Source organism: Galleria mellonella, unplaced genomic scaffold (assembly GCF_026898425.1).
Source record: "Galleria mellonella isolate WM207_F2 unplaced genomic scaffold, CSIRO_AGI_GalMel_v1 utg173, whole genome shotgun sequence".
In the NCBI taxonomy this organism is placed as follows: Eukaryota; Metazoa; Arthropoda; class Insecta; order Lepidoptera; family Pyralidae; genus Galleria; species Galleria mellonella.
In genome coordinates, this window is record NW_026442016.1 from 666001 (window position 1) to 685245 (window position 19245).

General features: G+C 32.1%; 1 protein-coding gene across 3 annotated transcripts in view; it reads right to left on the reverse strand.

Moving 5' to 3' along the window:
• Nucleotides 1-19245, reverse strand: part of LOC113515469 (tachykinin-like peptides receptor 99D) — a 195770-nt gene that overhangs the window by 17065 nt on the left and 159460 nt on the right. For all 3 annotated transcript variants that reach the window (XM_031911155.2, XM_031911158.2, XM_026899695.3), the window contains exon 5: nucleotides 4011-4166. In XM_031911155.2, coding sequence (XP_031767015.1) covers nucleotides 4011-4166 — 156 coding nt within the window. The remainder of the gene's footprint in view (nucleotides 1-4010; nucleotides 4167-19245) is intronic.

Here is a 19245-nt window from a genome sequence, read left to right on the forward strand (position 1 = left end):
CTGGACGATAACATCCTAACGATGTAGTCATAAAACTTTTACGCTTGGCCCGAAAGTATTTTAGCCTTTAGCACGGGTTTTATTTCACAAATAGCCATTTGTCTACAGTTCTACAAAAATATTATATGTTTCTTACGGTAAATGATAGCTTTTTTAAGCAACTTTCAGAAGAAAAAAGGTTTACAATTTCTTTTTACTTTGCTTCTTGTAATTAAAATTTTTTGTGTACATTGTTTTTTGTCAACATATGTAACTGATGGAATAAAAGTAATAATAATTTAATGATAAACCTTTTTAATTACTTAAAATAAGCAAAAAACATACAGAGTGAAAACAAAGTGCGGCCACACAGGAAAATGCATGAGAGCCAAGGAAGGATTTACTGGGTACAGAGGAATAACACCTGAGTCCTCAGGAATGGCAACGCATGGGTGGTATCATGGGCGAAACAGTATACTCTGTTATGTCCATGGTACTGCTCATGTCTATAGGCGACAGTGACCACTTTCCATCAGGTGGGCCGTCAGCTTGTTTGCCATTCTAAGTTGTATAAAAAAAAAGGAATGACAGCGAAAGAGGAAACTAGATGGCGCTGTATGGTTCACTTTCAACAGTAACCAGTACTATTCTTTGGAGGGAACGATTAAGAGTTTTTCATTCCGTCATTCATTCAGTCATTCATTCATTCAATTCATCACATATATTATATATTTTTTTGTAGACTGTATCGCTAATTCTGAGTTAATTTAGATAATATTTTTGTAATCGTTACATAAGTATGTTTTAAACCCTAAATGAAGGATAAGTCACTATTTGTAAATATATTATTGAAATAGTGTGCTAATATTTGTGGCATGCGGTTACTTTGCCTTACTCTGAGACCTTTAAATAACCCTGTGTTTTCTGTTTACGCTCCCTAGGGCTGTAGGGAACCTTGCCTACCGGTTTACCTTAAACAAGACCTTAATAAACACCTCTCTACGTGACTATAAATAATGGAGGGATTCAGCTTTATTCCATGATTCGCTCGACTGATTCTAATATACATTACTTCAAGATATTCCTTCTAGGAATGAGTCCACCGCTGTACTATCGTCACTGATCCTTATCTATAATATCACATATAATATCTTCCTTATTAAAGATTATTATTATATTCTCATTTTTATGTACTTTATAGATTTTAGACGTTCAACTAAGATAGCCTTTTGATTCCATTCTCATACAAATAGATATTAAATTAATTTTACATTATATTCGTGTATACGTCGACATATTCTGATAAGTTTCAAATACAATATATAGAAATTGTATTTTTTAAAGTACAAAAATCGATTGCTTGGGTACCTCTGTTCCATTCGTGTTTCTACCGTGAAGCAGTTGTGTTTGCATGGCTGTGTTTCGGTTTGAAGGATGGGATATGACGTGAATTTACAGGGTACAGAGGAATAACACCTGAGTCCTCAGGAATGGCAATGCATGGGTGAAACAGTATACTTTGTTATGTCCATGGTACTGCTCACATCTATAGGCGACGGTTACCACTTTCCATCAGGTGGACCGTCAGCTTGTCTGCCATTCTAAGTTGTATAAAAAAAAATTACAATAATCTAATAGATATAAACATAAAATAAAATTACACAATTCATATTATAGAAAACAATACTATTCGATTACAGTGGTTTCCTAATGTGTACTTTTCATTAAAAAATCAAACAGTTGACCTGATTAACATTGCCCTTCTATATGAATTTTTGTTTCATTTATTAATTATAATATTTCGGATATTAACAACTGCTAAATCGATTCAACTGTTCTCATGTTATGTGCTTACCAATGTCAGTATTCAGTTTTTTTTTATAGCTAAGACATTACAAGTTTATTAAAAGTTTTTCGTTTTATCAATTTCATGCTAAAAATTTAACCTTATCTTATTTCTGATTTATATAGATAGATACCTAAATAGACTATTAGATATAAATAAGAAATATCCTCACTTTAATATCGAAAATAAGTTTGTTCAGTGTTAGACGTTTTCATGAGTAAGAAGGGTAAATCTTTACCTATACAATAATTGGAATCGTTAAAATTTTGTTTGACTTTAATTTTACTGTTTATTTTGCTGGAACTCCATTCCGTGGGCATAGTTATTGGTTGACCGTTAACGAGTTTGGACTTGGTAGTTTATCTAATAAAGTTAGGATCTGTTGTATTTGAGTTAACAGTCAGAAACGCTTATAAACAATGAAAATTACAAAGATGAAGTGAGAGCGACCGAGGTTGACTTTCGGCAGTGTGTTTTATGTAGGTGTATATGACTTTTGGTGAACTTAAACGAAAAGGACTATTTCTCTAGCAGTTTTAATGACACTATAAGTTTGAAAGTAATATCTTGTGTGTTTAAATTGAATAAGTTCACAATAGGCGCGTTGACTTGCTACCAAGCGATTTAAGATTCTGGATCTGATAGCTGTAACACGCAACTTTGCTTGTGTGAAAGCCAAGAAAATACTCTATTTATTGTATATGCTTACACTATGAAATTTGCTATACGTGTACTATATGGGACAAGATACGATATAGGCTATTTTTATAATCAGTAAATTTAATGAATGAATGAGCATACTTTATTTGCATTATACAATATAGGAAATAAGCAAGGCAATTTATAAACACAACGATATAATTGTATAAGTACAGTAAGGCGGTCTTATTGCTGGGAGCAATCTTTTCAAGACAACCTTAAGGTAATGGACTAATTGTTGTACAAGTAGATATGAAAGTGCTGTATAATTAAAAAAGCATCTTTTGCAAATTAAAAGTATATGAAAATTATATACATATATACACACATACACATACATACATATATATATATATATATACACACACATACACGCATATACACACATATACATACACATACACACACATATACATATACATACATACACATACATATCAATCAAACAAATTTAAATTCAAATCATCTTTATTTAAATAGACTTGTTTATAAGTATTTTTAAATCTTAATTTTTTTAATCTACTGCAGGGTCTGAAATGTTGTGATCTGCTGAGAAGAGCCCACAAGAAACTTAATGGTTACTCATTTAAATTTCTATTAACATATGTATATTATAACTACATATATATTTATTTAAATATACTACATGGTCATAAATATATCCCAGATACGCGAACGAAGACGTGGGTAAAAGCTAATGTATTGTAATGGTGTTATTGAGTAACAAATATCCAAACGTTTTTGCAAACAATCACATTTATTATAAGTAGGAAGTAGGGTATAGCTTATCTCTCGTTAACACGTTTGCCTGAGCTAATCTTCTTTTAATTGTATTTTTTGTACTACCACCCGATCGAGCATGCATGTATCTGGACCCTCTGTTTACTACATACCTAACTAGGTATTATATCTTATCTAAGCAAGTCATTAACTTTCCACTACTGCGTTTATCCTGGTTTTCCCCGTAAATGAAAGATATAATCTATCCTACTACGTCGTTGCATTGTAGTAAGGTTTTCTTCTTTCCCCCCCTCGTGTTTGCTTATGCTTTGTTCTCTTTTTCGTATTGCTTCTTCGTTTTGTTTTAATGTTTTAAGTGATTGGTAAACGAAAAAAAGTTTTCCATACATCTTAAGTATGAAAAAGTTGATCTGTTTTTCTCGAAGAATTTCTATGGAGACACTGTATTTATATAATATAAGCGTTTATATTAATACCCGATCAATATGTAATTTTGGAAGTGTTAATCTTTGTCGATACTGAATACCCACGATTCAGGTTCGCCTAGTATCTTAAGATTCTAACTTTGTGTTTTTTCCAAATAAAAAGGTTTTGTATTTTTTTTGTACTTGTATTTTTAATGCTCAGTAAAGAGTAAATAAAATAAATACACAAATTGGAAATCTATCTATGACACATTTCGTCGGAAGTGCCTACGCAACTTAAGTAGATTTCTGTGCATACCAATTCACACTTGTTTACGTACCTGGTGCTCCCATCAGGCAGTATTGTGGTCTCTGTGGTGAAGTATATAAGGTTCGGGCTGCTGATTACTGAGCTGCCAGCCCAGATTGCAGCGGCGATGCCCAACGTCGCCCGCTTGCCGAGGCGCGGCCGCAGTGGGCTCATGATGGCCACGTACCTACGACAGAAGATTGTGATGTATGAAACTAATATACTCGTATTTTACGTGCGACTTCGTTTGCATGACCGTCATATATTTACTGACCACGATAAAAAGTACCCTATATTCTTCTCCATCCCATACAGTATATGTACATCAAAAACGTATGTATCAATAAATTGAATCCAATCCATTAAACTTATTTAAGTGTGGTTGAGTAACATTATATGAATATTTACAAAATTTATTATTAAAAAAATATTTTTACTTTATAATGCTATAACAACTACATAGATCTACATGGGACAGAAAAAGGAAACACTGAGTGTCATGGCGAATAGGGAGGTTAAAGATATGGCCTGCGATAGAGCTGGCTGGAAGAGGATACATGAATTAGTTGCATCGATAAGAGAAAAGTCTTAAATTATAAGAGAGATGGTGTTATAAGTGAATACAATTAAAAAAAAAAGTTAAGAACCACTAGAACAAATTTATATTACAGTTAGTACCTAATTAAGTATAGTTTTTACCATGTGAAGTATGAAATACCAAACTAGTGAATACACATAAAAACGCTTACTAAGGGATTGTTTATTCAACGGTCGTTCTACGGTCGAGCTCCACGCGGTTTGTCTTGGAATTATTGTTATTAAGTCTTATGAAATATGTCGTGATCGGCTAATTCTTATCTATTATCTCTCATTGCCCCGTTAGCGTATTCCGAAAGGCGGGGTTGTCATTCCATTATCACCCATTAAAAAAAACTCAAACTTCCAATATCTATACTAAAATAAATACACGTATGACAGATAGTCTTGAAAAATTTGACTCTAAAATAATTGAAGGGAAATAATTTATTATATTATAGGTTATAAATAGAAACCCCATTTATAATACCTATCGGCCTTATTGCTAGAATTATCATAGTCCTCTACGTGTTCTTGCAGACCTCTACATCATTTATCTTGGAAAACATTGTGGTTAAATCCTGTTAAATTTGTCACGGTGGGTCAGTTGATTTGACTTTATGCTCATCTGTCATCCCTCACAGGTACCGCCCATTCGTATATTAATAACGTAGGCGGGGTTAAAATCCATTTTCGTGTTAAAAAAATATATGAAGCTAAATCACTTATTTTAACGGGTTAATAATTTGTCATGTAGCCTGTAGTAACCTTATATTTAAGATTAACCTAACGATGTTATATTTATAAAAATACATCAAGCCATTATGGTCATTTGTTGCATTAACAATCAGGGCGTACATAAAATATATGTATTTACATCCAAATAACATTATCCTTTGTACAAAAGTCGTCTGCTTGGGCACCTCTGTCCCATTCGTGTTTCTACCGTGAAGCAGTTGTGTTTGAATGACTGTGTTTCAGTTTGAAGGATGGGATATGGCAGTGAATTTATAGGGTACAGAGGAATACCACGCGAGTCTTCAGGAATGGCAACGCATGGGTGGTATCATGGGCGAAACAGGATTCTCTGTTATGTCTATAGGCGACGGTTACCACTTTCCATCAGGTGAGCGACTGCTCAAAAGCTTGTTTGCCAAGTTGCATAAAACATTTTTTTATTTCTTTGGTAGTCGGGTAAAAATAGTATAAACATCAAAAATGAATATAAATAAATAAATGTAAGTGAATGACTTTAATCTCTAATAGTATATCTAGTTAGAGTCATTTCAAGTCAAATGTCGACACATTTGTCATTGTGGCGAACGTAGCACTCGCCAGGCTCACATTTCGCTCGTATTTAATTAATTAATACAACGTGGTAAGTAAATGATGATGTGACGATATTATTTGTATTACGTATTATTCTAAATATATTTATATGATCATATATAATATTATATATCATTATATATAATAGTTCTTCATTGTATATATTATATAATTTGTTAGTCAATATAGTTAAGTCTGTTACTATTTATCCACAACGGTGTTCTATATATTTTACTAAATTATTACATTTCTGTTTCTCCAAATGTTGACTGAAAGAGAATGCTTTATAGCATTAATAACGTTTTTTGTACTAAACATTTTTCTGTATAAATAAATTATTATATAATTACCTTTTTTAGATTTTCAATTAAAAATGGTGCGACTTTGTCGGTCCTTCTGTCACAGCATTACGTTTTAACAACTACTAAAATCGATTGGAAATTTGAAACAGTTTTAGCTATTAATAATATATAAATATTGCAAAAAATTTTGAAAAATATTTATCATTTATTTGCCAGGGGATTTAAACAATTTTAAAACTTTTCAAAATTTAAAAAAGCTCAAAATCTCCAAAAAACGATTTACTACCCCAAATGAGGGTAATCACACGATTCTGACTGAACACAGGGACAGTGAGGTTTATGAACGCAATCAACCGTGAAGAGGAAATGCCTAAATATTTTAAGGGTTTAATTTCGACTCAATCACGGGAAAAAATGATTGGAAAAATTCTTCGTGATTTATAAGATGAATAAGTACTTACGTATAGAATAAGATTCCACTTCTGAGAATTCCAGAGATCTCCGAGCCTATATTGTATTACTGATTACGGATTATGGAACCAATAATATCCTTAATTCTTTGATTTTTAATCAAAGAATCCGAGCTAATTATTTATAACGCATTTTAATATTAGAAGAATATTTAATACAATGAATTTTTTTTATATTGTGGTAATACTGTGTTTAGTATGAATAGACAGGTAGATACTTTTTATTGTATCCTCCATAAAATTACAATAGTAAGCTTATTATGAATATAAACAATTACAAGAAAAAAAAGTATAAATACTGAGTGCAGACGATTTTATTAACGTATAATAGTATTCCTTGGATTTTGTCTCGAATTGCCATGTGGGCCCGGTATAAAATGGGCCACTCCTTCCTTTCTAGTGGGTGTCGTAAGAGGCGACTAAGGGAACTTAATAGTAAAGGGATGGGCAGCAGCGTTTCTCTTAAAACATCACCAAAGTCTAATTGCGGTTGCCAATCTTTCTACTAATCATAGCAACTATCGGTAAACCCCCCAATATTGGTACTGCTCATGTCTATAGGCGTCTATGTATATCAATCTTCGAGTGTTATCAGTCGCACGCATACTAATGGTAGCAGATTTAAACAAGATAATCCTAATCAAATAGCCAGTGATATGGAATTTTGCAAAACAACACCTACTTCAGTAAAAAATTTAAGCCTTTTTTTATTTTTACATCGACATTTCTTTAAATGAACTCATTTTTGCGCTACTGCATTACGGATGCGGTTTGCCAGTCTTACTCCGCAAATTTCGCGCAACGCTCGCATTTGGATCGCATTTATTTTATATCCATTATTTTTCTCATATATGTATTTCCATCTCGCTATAATACTCTATAAAGGATGGGAAATAAGAAACCGATTTTTAGATACTGCCTATGCACTGACAGAGCACGCACTAAACCAAGAAAAAGGTAATTCTAATTTTTTTAAGTTTAGTGCGTACCCTCAGTATTTAATTTTTATTTATATTATTATTATTTTAAAAAAATAATAATAAAAATAAATTAAAATCGTAGTGCATCGCCTACATACTTCAATGCACGGGCTTTTTAATGTTTTAACAATATAATTTTAGACATAGCCATCATCATCATTTCAGCCACTATCTATGTGTATTCTATGATGTTCATAAACCTTTTTATGTCTACTAGCGACGGTTACCATTTCCCATCAGATGTTCTTACAGCTTGTTTGCAATTCTAAGTATTATAAAAAAATTTGCGTGAATTTGAAAAAACTAAAATATGACAATAAATATATTACCTTAGTGGTCTAGCGGTTTAACTTACCGCCTCACGTTCCAATGGTCGCGAGTTCGATCCCCACATAATAATCATCGCATTTGTGTCAATCAGTATGACTTTTTTTATAGTTATTTTCATTATCATATCAGCCGTTACCTGCCCACTGCTGAACATAGGCCTCCCTCATAGACTGCCATAAGGAACACTTCTGGACCAACTATGTTGACATATAATATGTATGAATTTACAAAATCATGTATTTATTTTATTTATTTATTTATTTATTCTTTTGCACACTTTAAAACATGTCTACAGGGTGGACTTAATGCCTGATTGAATTCTCTACCAGTCAACGGTTACGGTAAGTAGAAAGAGTAAATAGTGGTGTATTGATTTAACAAAATAAATTGGAAAATTAATTAAATATTTGTATGTATGTAAGTATATCAGTTGTCTAATACCGATAGTATAAATTCTACTAATTTTTAGGTTGGATGGAGTTGTTACATTTAGTGATATTTATTATTATTTATTTTGAAACACATATCATCCATTGGATTGTACGGAACCGCAATAATCACGTTGACGTGACGTGACGTGACGTGACGGGGTGCGAATGACAAGCACAAATTGACGCACGTGAGCTTGTTCCGCATTCATTCTATGACATCTTGTCTCTCATTTTCCCCTTAACTCCACGCACTTCCTTACTCATGCCGAAGTAATTATTTATTGATTATTTACTAACAGTATCCTACCGCTTCGTTCACACTAATCAGTATATAAAGCACTCTATAATAAAGTTTGAATATAACCTATCAGTGTGTCAAATTTCATTCAAATCCGTTCAATAGTTTTTGGGTGACAGAGTAATAAACATTCATTTAGTGGTAGTCCTAAAATATGGTTGAAACAATGATGGTTTGTAAATTTTTTTTTATTCTTTTATTCTGTGCATTTATAATAACAATACAGTCCTAGGCTTATATATGTTTTAATTTGTATCGTCAATAGTAGTCAATATAACATTTAAGTAAATATTATATTAATAAACATTAAGCCGTTATTTCAAACTTTCTTAATTATATAATAATATCATTCCTACTTGTACAACAATTAGTCCGTTACCCTAAGGTTGTTTTCAAAAGACTGCTTTCAGTAATAAGACCGCCTTATTGTACTTATACAATTGTATCGTTACATTTATTGTCTTGCTTATTCCCTATACACCTATCCCCCGATTTACACGGTACTTGTTTTACACGTTTTCGCATTTACACGGTTTTCCAAATAAGTTTTTTTTGTTTTTATCGCACTCTACTAAATGCTAAAATCGAAATTTTGGATCGCTTTGGATCGTTTAATGTATTGTAATTAAATAAAAAAAACAGTGTTTCCGTAATATATTACATATTTTAACCTGTCAATGCATTTTATTTTTATTTCTGTGTACACGTAAAAATATTGAAAAAAATCACAACTGTTAAATAGCAAAATTATGCATTTTCTGCAAGCTTTTCGATTTACACGTTTTTGTCAGGAACGTATCTACCGTGTAAATCGGGGGATAGATGTATTGCATAATGTAAATAAAGTGTACTCAATTATTTTTAAAACTTATGTTCATTTTTTAATCAATGTTTATATACATATGTTACGGGAAATTATTGGACTCACTGTGTTTTTGTCGTTTCCGACAATTGTTTCGCCCTGTGCGAGACAAGATGCTGTGAGGCAAAGTGCTAAACGCTCCCTAAGGAAGACTTCCAGTTGTAGTCGATACAATTGTCGGAAACGAAAAAAATACAACGAATTTATTAATTTTCCCGTTACATATGTACTTACATAGACATAAAGTATACCCATTAATTCATTTATTAAAAAAGTAAAAATTCTATTAATTATAAGTATTTTTTTTTATACAACCTAGAATGGCAAACAAGCTGACGGCCCACCTGATGGAAAGTGGTAACCGTCGCCTATAGACATGAGCAGTACCGTGGACATAACAGAGTATACTGTTTCGCCCACGATACCCCCATGCGTTGCCATTCCTGAGGACTCGGGTGTTATTTCTCTGTACCCAGTAAATTCACGCCATATCCCACCCTTTAAACCGAAACACAGCCATGCAAACACAACTGCTTCACGGTTGAAACACGAATGGGACAGAGGTACCCCAGCAATCGACTTTTGTACAAAGTTTTCCTCTGCTAAAAGTAATACTAATTTCGAAATACTGTTTTTATATAATGATGGTGTTAATTAAACATACGGTTCCTCTAATAGTAAACGATTATCATATATTATGGACGCGTGTAACACCTGGGATGTTACACGCACGTTGCCAACATTAAAAAGCCTTTTATTTTTTATGTGAAAATTTAGCAGTTACCTTTTCATTATAGCGGAATATCAGTGTTTTGCTCTCTCGGCCAAAGCTATAAACAGAGTTATGATCAATTCATCTTACGGCAGCACACACACGATAGCGGTTTTATTAGGTACTTAAAAGTTTTTTTTCTATGCAACTTGGAATGGAAAACTAGCTGACAGTTTATATGGAAAATTACCTGTAGCCTGCAGTTATGAATATCAAATAATGCTTTACTCCCAGGGATGTACCATGAAATGAATTCTCGATTTTTCGGTCTCAATTTTGTGTTTTCGTTGATATCAAGATCGGCCCAGTAAATGAAGCTTAACGTTTTGTTCATCATAAATCCTACCATTAAAATCCAAAGGAACAGTATATTAATATTTTTAATATTTTAAACGATATATGTTATGTAATTTTACCATCAAATGTATGTTTCGTTCGGCTCCGAAATTTCGGAAAATATTTTATAGTAGGTCCTTTCGTTTTGCCATTTTTTTACCATTTCAGAGGACTAAGCATTAATTTTATGCTTACTTATTGAATACTATATTTTAAAAATTTATTGGCCAATTTCTTTTGTATCAATATATTTTATATTTTTTTAATAGTAAAAAATAAAAAAAAAAATGTTTGAATGAAATAAGATCTATTTTTGCACATACATATATCCTACTAACATAATAAATGCAAAAGATTATAAACATGTTTTGACGTTGCTACTCAATTATGCTTAAATGACTGAATAATTAATGAAATTTGGTACACAGACCATATTCTGTATATTAGGAGACTTTATTTATTTATTTATTCTTTATTGTACAATAAAACTTTGTGTAAATGGCGAGCTTAATGTTATATGGCATTCTCTACCAGTTAACCATTTTTCTTGGGGGGAAAGGGATTGTTAGTAATGGGGTCTGATTTCCCTATAACTAGCAATACACCTTATCAGGTCAACCTCCACGCGGTTCCCCTTGAAAACTATCGTGATTAATTCTAGTGGAATTCGTCACGATTGGCTAACTGACCCGCTTTTTCATTGTCACCTATCATCCGTCACTGGTGCCTCGCCAGCGTATACCGATAGCGCAGACGGGGTACCATTCCATTATCACACATTAAAAAAAAAAACATTTTTCTTTTATTATAAATGAATAAAGCTGAATGAATATGAATAGTAATCAATGAGTGTATTAGCGTTAGTTATTGATTGTAAGTACTTAACCACTTTCGTTTTTTCTTCTATTTATTTACTCTTTATTGCACCACTTAAAGAATAATACAAAAAAATATATATGTATATTACACATAGGAAGTACAAAAGGCGATCTTATCGCTAAACCAATCTCTACCAGACAACTTTTGGGTACAGGAGAAAAGAAAGAGGCGGCAGCTTATCTAATACTACTCAAACTAAAACTACTTGTGTTAAAAAAAAAAACAAATACGCATCTTCATATATAATATATATATATATATATATATATATATATATATATATATATATATATATATATATATATATATATATATATATATATACACCTAAGTACTTATAGTTATACTATATATTCTTTTATTATACGAAATGTCTTATTAATAGAGATATCCGTTATCTTTCCCCTCTCACCGTACTGGTTACGCTTCAAACTCTTTTCTCCTACATTCTTCACGACTCTGGAACGCGCTTCCTGATGCCATTAAGAGACTACCGACTAAACCGCCTTTCAAAAAAAGCGTTCACGCCCACTTTTTATTTTTATCCGAGCAGTAAGTACTTCATATTATTCTCAATTTCGTGTATAATACAGTATATGTCATATATGTGTAAGTATATTTGTTATTTATATATATTTATTCGTTTATATATGTAATTTTAGTATGTATGTATATCAATAATTAGTAGTACCGCATTCGAGTATTCTGATACTTCCCTATGGTTGACTGGGAGGGAATGCTTTTAGCATTAAGTCCGCCATGTACACATATTTGTACTAATGAATAAATAAATAAATAATTAGCATAAAATCTCCAGATTGAATTAATTAAGAAATATATATGTGTACTAAATTGCAACTCAATCGGTCTACAAGTTTCGCAGCATATTGGCTGTGACAGATGGAAGGATAGTGATGCGAGTGATCCTACAAGATTTCCGTTTTTTTCTATCACAGTACAGAACCCTGAAAATCAAATCTAATATGGATAGAGTATGTTTATTATATAAAAATATGATACATTAAAATACGAATCATGTATATCAGTTCTCATATTATATCGAACGGGAATATCTATATAAGTTCTGTCACTTCATATCAGACCGTCTCAATTTCTTTTTGATCACATGTTTATTTACAAAAGACGATCAAATTTGTTGATATTTCAATGCATAGAAGAATAATCGATTACAAGGCGTTATTTGGGTTCCGTATGAAATTCCAAAACGGAATACGTTTACGGTGATGGTAATACTGTTCATTAAGTCAGCGTGGTTTAATTTAAATATAAATTGAGAGAGAGAGTGTTTTGAGAGATATTACGTAGGCATATCTTTTATAATATTCAGTTAAGCATCAAATATGAACGATTAATTAATTTTGCAGTTTATTGCGTCTCATAGCTTACGCTGTGGTATTATTTTCCTTTCTTATTTTCTTCATTATCATCACCATCATAACTTGTTTTACCAGTGGATGAATTAACCTGTGGAAGTTAGGCTTTGGAGATGTTTTAAGAAGGGCGCTACTGCCCATTTCTCAACAATTGGGAACTCAATTAATTAATTTATAACACCCACAGGAAAGGGAGGGATGGCCTATTCTACGCCGGAACCATTAAGGAAATTTCTTATTTTCTTAATTATTTATATATATCATTATATGTATTTACTTTATATTAAATGCAACTCATTGTAGTGTAAACTGTTGCTTTGCATGTGTAATTTAAAATAAAAATTATTTTATGAGTTTATTTGTGTTTCAAATCTCTTTACTATTTCAGTTAGAACCGTACTTGAGTAACAAACTTTCACTTTTTTAATATTACTGATTAAAAAAATAAAATAATAAAAAGTTAATAAAAATGTTAGTAAAAATATCTAGATGTTGGATATTTGTTTACGGTTTATGGGTCATAAACATTGCGATTTATATTAGAAACACTTTAAAGGTACAGTAATAAAAAAAATATCAAGTTAAGGATCAACCTGATGAAAAGTGGTAACCGTCGCCTACAGACATGAGCAGTACCATGGACACAACAGAGTATACTGTTTCGCCTATGATACTTCCCATGCGTTGCCATTCCTGATGACTCAGGTGTTATACCTCTGTACCCTGTAAATTCATTGCCATATCCTACCCTTCAAACTGAAACACAGCCATGTAAACACAACTGTTTCACGGTAGAAACACGAATGGGACAGAGGTAATCAAATAGGTGACTTTTGCACAAAGTCTCCCTCTGGTAAACTTCTCGGTACGGAATTCTGAATTATAATATATGAAATGCATACATATTTTATTTATTACATTATCTTGGCGAGATGAGGTGTCGTTGGAGCCAAAAATAAAATTACATTAGCTAGGGAATTACAGTGAACAGTTTTGTTTCATTCATACAAATATTACTTTAAGAATGGGGATTAATGCAATTAAAATTAAGTATAAATATTGAAAACTAGCTGTACTACTTAACTTAACGTAAGTTGTACTACTATTATAAATACAAAAAATTGTGACAATGTACGGATAAATGTTTGTTTCTCTTTCATGAAAAAACTACTGTACAAGTTTGAATGAAATTTAGTATATGAATAGGTTATATCGTAACTTAACATATAAATTATATAATGATTCACATAGCCAACACCGCGGGACATGGTTAGTCAGTATATGTGTAAAGTACTTGCTTTTACTGGCGACTTCGTTCATGCAACTGGAATATATTCACTAAGATAAAAAAGTAGCCTATAATCTTTTTCACATTGTATACTACTTGTATACTAAATTTCATAGTATATAGTGAAGCCCATTTATAACATTATTAACAAAACACGCAGGAAAAACTGCTGGATACAACTAGTTAGTATTTAAAGTATATATTAAGTTAGGATACAACCTACTCGTGTACCAAATTTCACTCAAATCTGTGCAACCGTTTAAGCCGTTTGATTGAGTAATACACATCCAAAATGCAACAGAGGCAGATTTTGTACAAAAGTCGATTGCTTGGGTACTCTGTCCCATTCGTGTTTCAACCGTGAAGAATTTGCATGGCTGTGTTTCGGTTTGAAGGGTGGGATATAGCGTGAATTTACTGGGTACAGAGGAATAACATCTGAGTCCTCAGGAATGGCAACGCATGGGGGGTATCATGGGCGAAACAGTATACTCTATTATGTCCATGGTACTGCTCATGTCTATAGGCGACGGTTACTATTGTCCATCAGGTGGACCGTCAGCTTGTTTGCCATTCTAAGTTGTATAAAAAAAAAATCCAAAAATCTATACAAACTTTCACATTTACAATATTGGTAAGGTGACATAAAATATTTTAATATTTCGCTACAGGCGTATATTTTGATTGGGTTTCGGTTGATGTTAATTGAGCAGGTTGAATCCATTAAATATTGTTGTTTATTCATTGTGATGACAACCGTGCCGTAATTGTAGGCGCATTCCTTCGCATGGATGACGTTCGAATAAATGAGGTTTATTTAATTTCATTTGTTTGCATTAACAATGCCCAAGGCTACAAAATACATAATCATTTTATATAGGTAAAAACCTCATTCACAGCATCGTAGTTTTTGTAAATACTGGTTGCTTCTTTTATTTATAATAATAATAATAACGAGAACCTCGTGAATGCCGAAATCGAGAAAAAGAGAAAATATCTCGACCTGACTCACGAGGTGACCGAAATGTGGGGTGATGTCCACCGAAATCATTTCAATCGTTTTGTCGGTGAACGGTCTTATCCCAACTAGTCTGGAACAACATCGCAGACGGTTGGGATTCTGAGGCGGCTCACTCCCGGGAAAGATGCAGAAAGCAGTGCTCTTAGATACTGCTCGCATTGTACGCCGGTTTCTCTTCCTGGGGCCCTGAACCCCGGCCGACTGTGCTTCTACCGGGGGTGAGTTACCATCTCCTCTCCTTAAGAGGGGAGATAAGAATTTTTGTAAAAAATAATAATCATTTATTTTCAGGTATATACCCATAGTTTACAGTTATTATGATTAAAATTTCCTTTTAATTAATTAAATACAATTTTTACATTATTAATTATACAAACTAATATTATTTAAATACACATTAATAACAAAATACTAATTTCAATTATTTCATTATAAAATCTTTTGTCGTCAGGTATGCAGTGAGGAATACAGTCTTTACAATATGATTACTTATTGTCATTAATCTTTCATGAAATTTTGCCTTACATTTGCGTAAAATAGCAAAAAAAATCATTAACCCTGTTCTCTGCAAACATGCCAGATGCACTACACCGCCATGGCAAAAAAAAATTGAGCCGGGGCCCTATTGGGTCGGGGGCCCGTGGCATTTTGCTAGCTCTGCCACCCTATTGTTACGCCATTGAACCCAGAACTGTTGTGTAAATACAGGAGTATACGATGCAATGCGCCAGTGTAAATAAAAACATAAATTGAGTACCTACCTATATACATAAAAGTAAATGTATACATCTATGTTTATTTATGTTTCTCAGTTTATATATAGGTTTATATGAACGTATGTGTTGGATTACGATGCCCTAATTTGTTATTTAGATAATCTTTCCCTAAATAAAACTACTAATATATATATACGAGTGATATAGTCATATTCATTAGTGCGAAGCCAGAATGGCTGAAGCAATAAACACGAATATTGGCGAATAATTTTATTTTATGACAGAGAAGCCCATTGGAAGGGTTTTTTGCCCTAAAGTATTTTAGTTCTCGTTAAAAAAGAATCGAGCCTGACTCGAGTTTAAGGATTCGGACGAGTACTCGAGTATTTGTTTGGGTGTTCGAGTAGACTCGAGTAATATTTATATTGGTTTTTGAAACGTATTTTTCAAGAACATATTAAATATTATTTTTAAAATTTATGTTCATTTTTACTCAATGTCCATATACATACCGTTATGTACACTGCAAAACACAGTGAGTTCGTCAATTTCTCGTTATATATGTTTTAGTATGTGATAGGTGTGGATGAAAAGTCAGGTCAGTTGGCCCATCTTGACGAATTCAATGATAAATTAGTCACGATGGTTTCCAGGGGGAACCGCGTGGAGGTCGACCTGATGGGGTATTTTGATAGCAATAGGGACTAATCTCCCCTTTACTAACAATCCCTCCCCCCTCGTTATATATGTATAGAGACATAAGATATTAAATGTATTCTCGTTTAATAATTAAGGAACGAAATGATGAAAAACAAAATATAAACCTACGTTAAACACGTGACTAATATTCGAGTACCGTAAGAACTCGAAACCTGTATTCGAGTTAGTACTCGAATTCGTTTAACTCGGAACATCACTAGTACTACCCAAATGGAGTAAAATATTTATGTAGATGTAATATTAATGGATAAGAAGAATGAATATAAATAAGTCACTACTTATATTAGAATATAGATACTTATATTAGAAACAAAATTATTTATGTATTTAATATCGCACCAGTTTAAACAATAATACAAAATATATATAACAGTAACAAAGTACAAAGGTTTTATTGCTAAATCAATTTCTCTCAAATTAGCTTTGGGGAGAAAAGAAAGAAAAAATATCCTGTAATGTTTTTGTAATGCTGAAAAAAGATCGTATTGTGTCGAATGAAGACGTACCGACCTATTAGCTCAGTACCAGCTTAATATTCAGATTGGTTTAATATAAAATATGTACAATTATGTTCGGATTTCCATTTATATATTTCCATATGTACACATGATGGATATGGGAATATTTTTTTAATGGATGATAATAAAGATAATAAAGAATATATATTATATATCTGATGCAAAGTGGTAACCGTTACCCTTTATACATGAATTGCATCATGGAGGTTACAGAATATACTATATATACCCATGGTACCCCTCATGCGTTGCTATTTCTGTGACTAAGATTTTTTTATTGAATGATAATGAAATAGAAACCCTGCTTGCGCTAATGGTATAAGCTGGCGGGACACCAGTGAGGCATAATACTCTGAGAATGAAAAGGCAGATCGAGTCAGTTAGCCCATCGTAATGAATGCGCCTGGAATTCAGCACAATGGTTTCCAAGGGGAAACACATGGAGGTTGACCTGACAAGGTATACTGCTAGCAATGGAACTAGTACTCCACAATACTAATAATCCTTTCCCCCCGGACTAAGATGTTATGCCACTGTACCTTATAATTTCATTGTTATATTCTATCTTACAAACCGAAACATAATCATGTTAGTGCAGCTGCTTCACGGCAGAAATACGAATGGGGTATAGGTACCCAAGCAGTCGACTTTTGTTTTCTAAAGTCAGAAACAAAGAAATACTTCACCAAAGAGCCAATTAAAAGGTACAGATTCATTATTCATTTGAAGTTTAATATTTTTTATTAATATTAATGAACGGCTTCTTCTTCATGAGTACTCGGGACGTTGATTTTTTAAATCTCTCTTTTCCATAATCGTCCTTAATAGATAGATAGATAGATAGATAGACAATTTATTTGCATTACTTACAGCACACAAATTAAAATAAAAAAAAAAAAAAAACATACACGTAATACACAGCAAAAGAGACAAAAGAATAAAAATAAAAAAAACAAAAATACAAAAACAAAATACATAATCAAACAATCTCCTTTGTTAACATTCCTTCATGCGTGTGCCATAGTAACACAAAATGGTCACAGCTCAGTTTATTGCTTTGCCCTTAAAAGAGCAAAACACTGATATTCTTTTTTGAAACTTTTCATTAAAAATTTACAATATAAATATATATACATATATACACACATACATACACATACACATACATACATATACACATATATATATACATATTATTATACAATAAGATTATTAATACTTTTTTTTTGTTTTTATTTTTTATTACTTGCATTTATATTTTTTATTTGGGTTTATACTCTTTATATATACTGGTACATAGATAAAAAGAAATGCTCACGACAAGTCTTTAATGGGGTATTTAGAGTCATTTGCTGACTGCTACCGTTTTGGCAATTATAACTCTCGATATGTTCACATTTCGTTGAGCATATTAGAATCCAATATGGCAGGCGGCAAGCCTCCTGTCATGATATCTAATTACGTTGCTTAGTTTTCGGTGTTTTCTATTACCAGAGGGTTAATCGAAAAATATAAATGTTTATGTTTCGCACCTCCTATATTGATCATATAATAAAAATCGAAAAAAATGTATTAGGCAAGAGTAATAATGGCATTGTTGTAATAAATGAATAATTAAATATTTATTTTTTTGTTTTTTTTCTATATTGGCACGACACATTGATTTCACAGCCAAACGATGGTAACTGATTATGAAATCTATTTAATTACGTCGAAAATAATTAATAATTAGATTGGATTGGAAAAATTGTCAAAATTATTAAAATTTAAAGACTAATTATACGATTTGGAAATGCAAATAAGCTGACGACCCACCTGATGGAAAATGGTAATCGTGAAAAACGGCCGCTCATGAATAATGGTTCCGGATGGTCACGAAATTTGTAATTTTTAACAAAAATATAGGTATGCAAGTAAATCCGGTTTAATAATTAAAACATTATGCCAATTTATATAATTTTACATTTATATAATATGACGATATAAGTAAAATAGTATTAGCATAGTATAGTAGCACAATTAAATAAATTTTGTACGCCATATT